This window comes from Alosa sapidissima, chromosome 10, assembly GCF_018492685.1.
Source record: "Alosa sapidissima isolate fAloSap1 chromosome 10, fAloSap1.pri, whole genome shotgun sequence".
NCBI lineage: Eukaryota > Metazoa > Chordata > Actinopteri > Clupeiformes > Clupeidae > Alosa > Alosa sapidissima.
The window spans coordinates 26,014,168-26,024,167 of NC_055966.1; the positions used below are offsets into that span (position 1 = coordinate 26,014,168).

The 10,000-nt window shown below is 43.3% G+C and overlaps 1 protein-coding gene across 1 annotated transcript in view; it reads right to left on the reverse strand.

Annotated features, from left to right (window-relative positions):
* LOC121721126 (neuroendocrine convertase 1-like) overlaps nt 1-10,000 on the reverse strand; it is a 178,598-nt gene that overhangs the window by 144,490 nt on the left and 24,108 nt on the right. The window contains exon 3 of the mRNA XM_042107772.1: nt 7,983-8,075. Coding sequence (XP_041963706.1) covers nt 7,983-8,075 — 93 coding nt within the window. The remainder of the gene's footprint in view (nt 1-7,982; nt 8,076-10,000) is intronic.

The window sequence follows — 10,000 nt, forward strand, 5'->3', positions numbered from 1 at the left end:
TCCTTAGAGAGGCCGTGGGATTGCGGATGTGACTGGAGTCTTAAGAAAAAAGGAAAAAAAAAACGATACACACACACACACACAAACACGTATATATGTGCCTCTACACACACACATACACACACACATGCACACAAAGACAGAACAATAAATTCTAAAATGTTTGTCAAAGGGGGTCCAACAGGGGCAACTGCAGAGGGGCGGACAAATAGGACACGAGAGAGAGAGAGAGAGAGAGAGAGAGAGAGGTGGGTGGTTGTGTGAGTCAAACTGAGTGTGTCTATGTGTGTGTGTGTGTGTGTGTGTGTGTGTGTGTGTATTGAGAAGGGCAGTAGAAGTGAGCAGATAAGGACGTTTCAGGCCAGCTCATAACATTAACATTACATTCAATTTTACAATACCCACAAGATCATCAGAAACCATTGAGATTAAGGAGCACTTTTGTCTTGATCTACATTAAAAAAATACTATTTAATAATACAGGCAACTGTGAGCTACCCGTCCAATTTCATTTAATCAGAGTGATTCATTTTGTTTTAATTTCACAATCTAAATTATAAATATGAATATATACACAATAAAGATAATTACATAATATTGTTATTGTCCTCAAACTCAGTTAAACTAAAGTTTACCAGCGTATTAAAAAAAGTTGATTGCCCGTTTACATGTGGATTGTGTGTGTGTGTGTGTGTGTGTGTGTGTGTGTGTGTGTGTGTGTGTGTGTGTGTGTGTGTGTGTGTGTGTTGGGGGGGCGGGTAATAGAAGGGCATCTGAAGGTCCATGTGGAGTGTGAGATGCAGGTGAGGACACACACACACACACACACACACAAACACACAAACACACAAACACACAAACACACAAACACACTTGTACTTCAAACCACATGGAGGCTAACTAACAACAAACAAATCCATCACCATGAGCACTGGCCGGTGTATCCCACAAACACCCCTACAGCACGTGGGTATATCATATGGCTATATATCATATCAAGTCTATGTGTAAGGGATTATTTATGTTCCGTTCCGTTCACCGCAACCCTCCCCATCCTTTAAGCGGTGGTGGAGTTAAGATGTACAGCAGCGTTGGCGTGGGTTGGTTGGTGGTCTTATCCTGGCATCGATCCCCATGCCACAGCTTAGGCAGAGTGTGTCGGTGGGGCTGTGGTGGGTAATTATGTCATTAATGGTGTAATTAACAGAAAGGATGATTGTTGGTGCGCGGAGAAGTCGCCTGGGTCAGCTTCACCTGGCGGCATGCCTGCACCTCACTGGGACGACAATAACAACAAACAAACACACACACACACACACACACACACACACACACACACACGCGTGCGCACACACACTCTCACACTCACACACTCACACACACACACAAGCATGCATGCACACATGCACGCGTGCGCACACACACTCACACACACACACACACACACACACACACACACACACACACGCACACGTGCAACCAGACACAAACACACAACACACACACACAGATAAACACACCTTACATACCTGACCCAGACTCACACAGACACACATACATGCACGCACACAAACATACACACAGGACCTTTTTATACACAGATCCCATAATAGTCACAAGAAAAAGAAAGAGCATCATGCGATGCATTCTGTTAGTCATCTACAGAGAGAAGGCAGAGTGCCATACCAGTGCATGCATTCAGATAGCTTGTCGGCTTTGGGGAGCGAAGACACAACACATTTACATCACTTTTGTAAAAAGCTAGAAACATCAGCTTACTGTTAACTAGCAAGAAGTTTTACTTCTATCCTTGAAGTAGCCACTTCAAGAGATTCAAAGGTCAGTTTTAAATAACAACCATCATGTTTAGCCAGCCATTACCATTTCCTTGAAACTGTGCTCACAAACTCACCATTGCTTGCTTAGCTAGCTAGCAACCCGGAAATAGGCTGAAATCAGTTTTCTCCAAATCATGTCACTGACAAACTGACAGTCTTGAGCTCAAAAAGATCACAACAACTTGTAGACTATGACAAATGTCTCCAAATGACACTTCCCCACTACAGAGTGAGGGATGTTCAGCTCAGTATGTTAAAGCTGTCATGTCTTTCTGAGTTCTGATAACACAGTAGCATGCTCCATTCAGCTCAGCTTCTAGGTCGTGTCTCACACTCCTTTCGCAATATTAGGCTGGCCCATTTACACTGACATGGTCCCGTCTTTAAGCTTAGCAGCATTACCCCCCCCCCCCCCCCCCCCCCCAAAATTCCACCTCCGTCGGTCTAAAATCATTGCGCCACAATAAAGGTGCAATAATTCACAATAAAACAATAAATCCTCCTGCGTAAAAGACCTACACACACACACACACACACACACACACATTTTTGTTACTGGCTCCCTCTTGTTACTGGCTCCCTATTCTTCCTCTAACTCCCTGTCTTTCTCTATCTCTCTCTCTGAATTGATATATTTCCTTTCTAGTCCATCTCTCTCTCTCTCTCTCTCTCTCACACACACACACACAGGCTCACACACTGGCATTTGGGAGGCTTAGGACAAGCTGAAGTCATTAAGCTTCTAGAAGCTGTGCGTATGTTTGGCTGTAGCACTGTAAACAGCTAATATCACAGAGAGGGGGGCAGAGAGAGAGAGAGAGAGAGAGAGAGAGAGAGAGAGAGAGAGAGAGAGAGAGAGAGAGAGAGAGAGAGAGAGAGAGAGAGAGAGAGACATCATGAACCTGGAGAAAGTGATTCAGCGGCACCCTCCACCTTGACATCCCACGCAGACTCACTGATCAGCAACATTGCATAACATGGCATACGGATAAGCACTGTGCTTCTCCCCAGCATACAGCTACATTTCTATACTGCTAAAGGTACTAAAGGTACCGTCTGTGAGTCTGGATGACGTCACGTTCGTTGATATCCAGAGAACCAAACACCAACAAAACATCAGAGAGCTAACTCACCAAACCCCTCCCCAACCCCCGTCCCCCCTTGCAGTGATTGGCTAGAACAATTTAGGTTTGTTTGGGAAACCATTTATTTTTCCCTCTCTTTTTAACACTGCACTCATGGAATAGAGGGCTAGCAGACTGTGAGGAGATATGCACTGAATGTGGCAGAAAGTGTCAAAGATTAGAAATTGTTTAAAACTGCTTATGGTAACTTCAAATGTGACATCTTCTATCAGCATGGTAGTCCACACATACCTGCAATATTGGAATAGTTTAAATAGATTCATTAAACCAGTTAGTAACAATTACATTAATTGTTACTTAATCCAAAGGGCTTCTCAGAATGTTTACCGGTATTAACTGCTAAATTGTATAGCAATGCATAACTCACATAAACATAATACAATCAGAATACTCCCTCTATCACACTTTGACTAGTACTTATAATGTCGGCACTCTTATCCTCTAGTACAAGGGTCTCCAACCTTTTTATCTTCTGAGGGCTACTTTGACAAAATGGACATGGCCGAGAGCTTTCATGTTAGTAGTAGCATGCCATGTATTCATATAGCTGATCTCCACCTAAAACTGCTGAATAAGATTTGTATGCTTTTTAAAGGTTCCTTTCAACTCATTCACCTGTACTGCTCTCTTTGTAGACTGTGAATGTGATTTTATAGGAATTTTTTAACATGTTTCCAAGTGACTGGGTTATCAGATTTATGAACATCTTCCTCCTCAAACCTTTTGGAGAACTACTTAGAAACAGACGGGGAGCTACTGGTAGCTCGCGAGCTACCTGTTGGAGACCCCTGTTCTAGTAGATGCAATAGTAATTCCTAACTAAGGTCTCCTCTGTACTGTAGCCTGAATGTTAATCTCTTACTGTAAGTGGCTTTGGAATAAATCATCTGCTAAATGAATACATGTAAATGTAACATGACATAGAATTGGACAGAACCCACAGAACCCATAGAACAGCTGAGCTGCATAGAGGCCTCCGCTGCAGATAGTGTGTACATCGGCATGCACTTGCACACAGTTCTCTCTACATCATAGACCTCTTTAGTCAAACAACCAACAAAGAATCAGTGACCAACAACCAGGAAATCAACCAGTCAATTTAGCAAATCAATAACCAGAAATCAGCTAGGAAACCACAAACATGTTTGGCCCTAATTTGAGTAAAGTCAAACATCAAGCAAAGTGTCTCCTGGTATTAAATGTATTATTTTCTTTTTTTTCTTTCTTTTTTTGTTCATTGCCCATCTTGGCTTTAACACGACGGTCCCGTGTGTTTTGAATTCTTGTAGCTCAACTGGCGGAGAAACGGAGAAGAGTAGTCAAGTCAAGTCAACTTTATTTACATAGCGCATTTCATACACAGAGGTCATTCAATGTGCTTTACATTAACAAAAGCAAACAGTTATAGCTGATAAAAGCATAGTGGAGCAAGGTGCGACCAACACCAAGATCATGTGATCAATTCCCACACGTAGGCAGCTAATTAAAGCACTGCAAGCCTCTGTGGATAAAAAGCATCTGCTAAAATGAATGCATGTTAATGTACCATTACAGGCGATGGTGAACACAGATATCCTCGTTTTTATAGGACACCTGAAATAACTTGGATAGACGAGGAGGGCCTGATGTGCCAGGTAATGGACACCCATCAATAGTGTTTACTGAGCGCTAGCGAGACAGCCGCAGCTCGGTGGGTGTTTGCACGCGCTTGTCTTGGCAGCGTGCCAGGTAGCGCGCTAATTGTGTTTGTCCCAAACACTGCTCCTGAGAAAGTGTTCCCTAACCCTATTACAGTATTGACTCTCTTAAAGGCAGAAACACACACACACACACACACACACACACACACACACACACACACACACACACACACACACACACACACACAGGGCAATTAAATGAATTCTATTACATTGATACACCTACGTGCCAGTCCAACAGCCTTCGGGGTTGAGGGATATGTAATAATGTTACTCTGAGCCTTCATTAGCAGGCTCAGAATGGAACATAAAACTGCAAATACTCAAAGCACTGACACACTCAGCTCAACGTACTAAAGAACCTAATTCAATAATAGATTACTTGTGTGTCCGTATAAACACATAATCAAATCGAGGAACTCGGGAGAGACAGCCGTGTGCAGTACACTGCATTTTTGTCACCTTCAGCCCCCACCCCATGCATATTCAGTAATATTATGCAAACATTTGATAAAGATCTGGGTAGTATGTTTCATTCACACATTAGTGCTTGTAGGCACCCTAAAAAGCCTCACACAATCATACAGTCAGGGAATAGACGACTTCACATGCTCCTTGCCTGCAGTTGATAGACTTCTTTTTTTAATGAACATGGGGGAGACTATTGTTGTACAATGGAGATTTTTTTAACCACCATCACCCCCATGGAATAGATTTCATATGCAACTTGCCTGCTTTTAAAAAAATAAAAAAGCCACAGTGACTTAAAGGCACAGTCTATGAGTCCTATTTCAGTTCAACAGTCTATCCATCAAAGAGTTGATTGGCTGGAATAGTGTATGGCTCATTAGGCTAAGAAATAAACCCACGATGACACAGGGAAGCAGATCAACAATATAATATTCCATTTTCCAGATACTCCTGATTGACCTGGTTTGATCTGATGAGACTATCCACTAACAGACATGGAGCTACTTTCTAAAAGGCCAGTGACTTAAGCAACCACGAACAGGACCCCTAATAGCGCTCCACTGCATGGTATATAACTCCACTCTTCCCTGAATGGATATTATTATTACTACCCAGGCAGTCCAATGTGATATTTCTCTAAACACACAGGGGCCCTGGGAGATGGCAGTAAATGATGGCGATTAATCAGGCCTGATGAGGCTTGCCTGCTGCTGCCGCTGTTCATGGGAGAGTAGGAGTGTGTGTGTGTGTGTGTGTGTGTGTGTGTGTGTGTGTGTGTGTGTGTGTGTGTGTGTGTGTGTGTGTGTGTGTGTGTGTGCGTGTGTGTGTTTGGGGGGTGGCAGAGCACAGAGAGTGGGGGGCACAGGACCTGGCCTGGGTGGCAGGGGGGCGACACGCTTGGCAGCTCCCCCTCTCTCAAAAATCACTGGACCTCGCCATGGGTGACTGTTGCCCTGGAAACGCCTCCCAGCGCAGAGCCAGTATGCTCCAAGGGTTCTGGGGGAGATTCACGGCTGGTGTGTGTGTATGTGTGTGTGCATGTGTGTAGAGAAAAAAAAACAGTTCAGTGCCACTGCCCAGTGGAATACCCAGAGATTCAAAGCCAGTCACAAAGGTTGCACACACGCCAATCCACACCCACACCAAACATCACCACCATTCTCCCTCCTTCCATCCCTCTCTTTCCCCCTCTCCCCCCTCCTTCTCTCTCTCTCTAATCAGTATCAGCCTCGTTTAAAATGCTCCCCAAAAAATAACAGAAACTCTCTCATTTGCATAAACATGTGGAATGCAATTAAAGATCCCACCACAGTGTGAGCTTGTTGTGAATGTGCCGAGTTGATTTATTGAACATTCGCATTTCATCAGCCCACCATATGAGTCTTCTCCCTAATATTTTCAATTCATCAGTTCATTGTATTTTCTTGAAAACAACTCCCACAGGATAAACACCCTTGTGATTATTTTGTTTGCTTGTTTTATTTGTTTGGCTTTGTTCAGGCGAACCTCCCAAGCACAGAGAGGGAGTTTCCTTTTTTCGTTTTAAATGGCTGGTTACATGACATCAGGAGAGAGTGTGAGTGTGGAGAGGGTGTAGAAGACAGAGGGTGTAGAAGACAGAGGGTGTAGAACAGGGGTGGGAAAACTGCGGCCCGCGGGCCGGATCCGGCCCGCCAAGCACTTTCATCCGGCCCGCCGAGCATTTCATTTGGTTATCAGGCTGCTCGCTTTTTTTCCTGCGATAGAGATGACGTTGGTTAGCTTTACTGCAAACTGCTTTTCACTCTCCTTAGAGAACGTTTACAATGTTAATGTCAAAACATCATGCTAAATAGAGATAACATCATGTTAAACTAAGTTAACTCTTAGTTATCTTGTTGGTCACTGAACATTATGCGATCCATTTAATTGGGAACGCGTCTGCACTCACGAGAGGGAGAGAGAGCCGCAGGTTCTGGCTTGTCATTGTTTATAATTGATATCTCCTTCTTATGGACCCTTTCAAGAGAGTTCCATTATCAGCATCATAGTTGGCCCCACAAGACTTCCATATGTTATCTTAATGCAGAGGAAGTAGATTGGGGCCCAAATAGAATGTTCAAGCATTGTTTTTGTTTACCTTGTTGAAAGGGTCCATAAGAAACTTGGAAATCATGAAGGCAACAGTAGTTCCCACTACTGACCATTTAAAAACTGTGAGAGGGCCCAGCTGTAGGTACAGCGCTAGCCACAGCGGAGCAGGCTGAAGATCATTGAGAAATAAACGTGAATTAAAGCGACTGTCTTAAAGCGACAGTACATTTGTTAAACAACAGTAAATTAGCAGTATTTTTAAGCAATTCATATTTTAAAAGAAATAATTTGCATACTAAATTATAGGCTATAAAAAATGTATATTTTTATGTGTGTGTCGTGGGGGGGGGGGGGTTAGATAACTCTCCACAGGGGAGAAACAGAGAGAGAGAGAGAGAGAGAGAGTGTGTATCCACATTCATACACACACAAGCAAACACACACATATTCACATAAATATATGCATAAACTTTAAATGCTTCATCTGAATCCACCGATTTCCAGAAGAAAAGTCCATTAATGGGGATGCAGAAAGCAGAAAAGTTATCTGTTAGTCCTGTTCCAAACCTACCTCTGCTCAGCTCACCAACAGAGAATGTTTCCTTCAGATCAAACATCTTCAGATCAACATCCCATTCTCTCTAGTTATGCCCCTGAATCCCTCTCTTTCTCGCACATGCACCCGCACGTGTACGCACATGCACACGCACACACACTCACACTCACACACACACTCACACTCACGTCACACTCACCCCTGAGGTCAGGGCCAGGGCACTCTCTAGGGCGGATCTGTCGGAACGCTGTAGGTCGTCCCTCAGAGTGAAATGAGCCTCCAGATCCCCAACCTAGAGAGTAGAAAACAGGAGTGGTTACACACACAGATACACACACACACACACACACACACACACACACACACACACACACACACACACACACACACACACACACACACACACACACACACACACATATATACATACACACACACACATACACACACACACACACACACACAAACAAACACATAAACACACACAAACACAGTAACACACACACATAATCTCAAACACGAATACTGACACATAATCACATACACAAATACTGAGGGCTTATTCTGGTCTATGTACAAATGCTTGCAGCACAGTTTATGTTAAATCATACATGTCAAAGTCAAAGTCAAAGTCAAATTTATTTGTATAGCACATTATCATACACAATCTTCATTCAATGTGCTTTACATAGACAGAACAAAGAAATAAAATGGAATTAGCCCAAGTAACCAAAGGAATATAAAAGAATATAATAAAAATAATAAAATAAAATGAAGTCAATTAAAAGGAATAAATAAACATATGACTATAAAACCAACCATACGGAGTATTAAAACATCAACTGATTAATTAAAGGCAGTAGAAAAGAGTACTGCAGTTTTAAGTCTCTTTTTAAAACAGGCTACCGTTGGAGCTGATCTGATCTCCATGGAGAGGAGGTTCCAATGGGGGGCGGAATACTGGCTGAATGTGTGGTTTTGACTCTGGGGACGACCAGCTGACCAGCCCCAGTAGTTCTAAGATCTCTAAATACACACATGTACATGTAGCACACACCTGCACAGCCACATGTACACTGGAAACACACACTCATTTTGCAGTGGTTCTTATAATCGACACAAGCACAGGAAACACACACACTCACACACACACACACACACACACACACACACTCACACACATATGGGCATCCCAGCGGTTTATAGTGCTGATGGGTAAGCAGGCACACAGAGAGTCGGCGAGGCAGCAGGGTGTTGTGCCACAGCTAGACAGGAGAGCTGCTGATGGAACTAATGAAGTGTCTGAAGGCTGCCATCACCTGAGGCGGACAGGCAGGCGGGTGGGCAGCCACGCTGTGCCCGCGGTCGCCAGGACAACCTGCAATCTCATTGGTACAGAGGTCCATATGGTTGCCAAGGACTCGTTGAAACGTATACCACACCTACCTACTCCCCAAATCACCTCCAAATGTAAACCATTATGGCACTATTACGATGGACTGGTTGAAAGGTATAGGCAAACCAACCAGTGTTGCGCGGTCTGCCCGAAATTAAGCGGTCGCCAGCGGATGACCGCGGTCACCTGCGGTTATGAGTCATAAACAAAATATTTTAATGATATTCGGGTCATTTGCGGGCGGGTCAGTTAAAATTAATTAAATATATATTTTCTACAAATAGGCCTAGGCCTACTTAAAATATCACGAGAAGGCTGGCATCAATACAGTAAAGTCAACAGTAAAGAAGCTGAAGACGTGAGTTAAAAATAATAGACACCCCTTCAGGAAAAGTGAAATAGGCTATGGGAAATATTGGGAAAAGTTCTTAAAGAAGATGACAGTAAGTTATGGTCTATGTAGGCCTACTTCTTGCGAAGCCATTTAAAAGTATGACAGCCAAAACGGGCAGCCTGCAGGAATAAATGTTATGGCACAGACTACACATCCTATGTATAGGTTCGCGCATGCATAAAAGTTACAGTTCGTTGTGTTTGTGACTTTAAACAGTGGATGTGCTTTAGTAAAGCTTTGTGCTTCATTCAGCATTATAAACCAGTTCTTACGCTAACGTTTTGACCAGCAATGTATCTCTCTAGCCTACCTTGCCTCACCCTTTCTGTTTTCGAAAGAAAGATGTATGTCCATGACCTTCAAATCTTATCCTTGTGTTCTAATCCTTGGTGGTTGCGTGCTTGCTTGCGCTCTTATTCTCATTCTC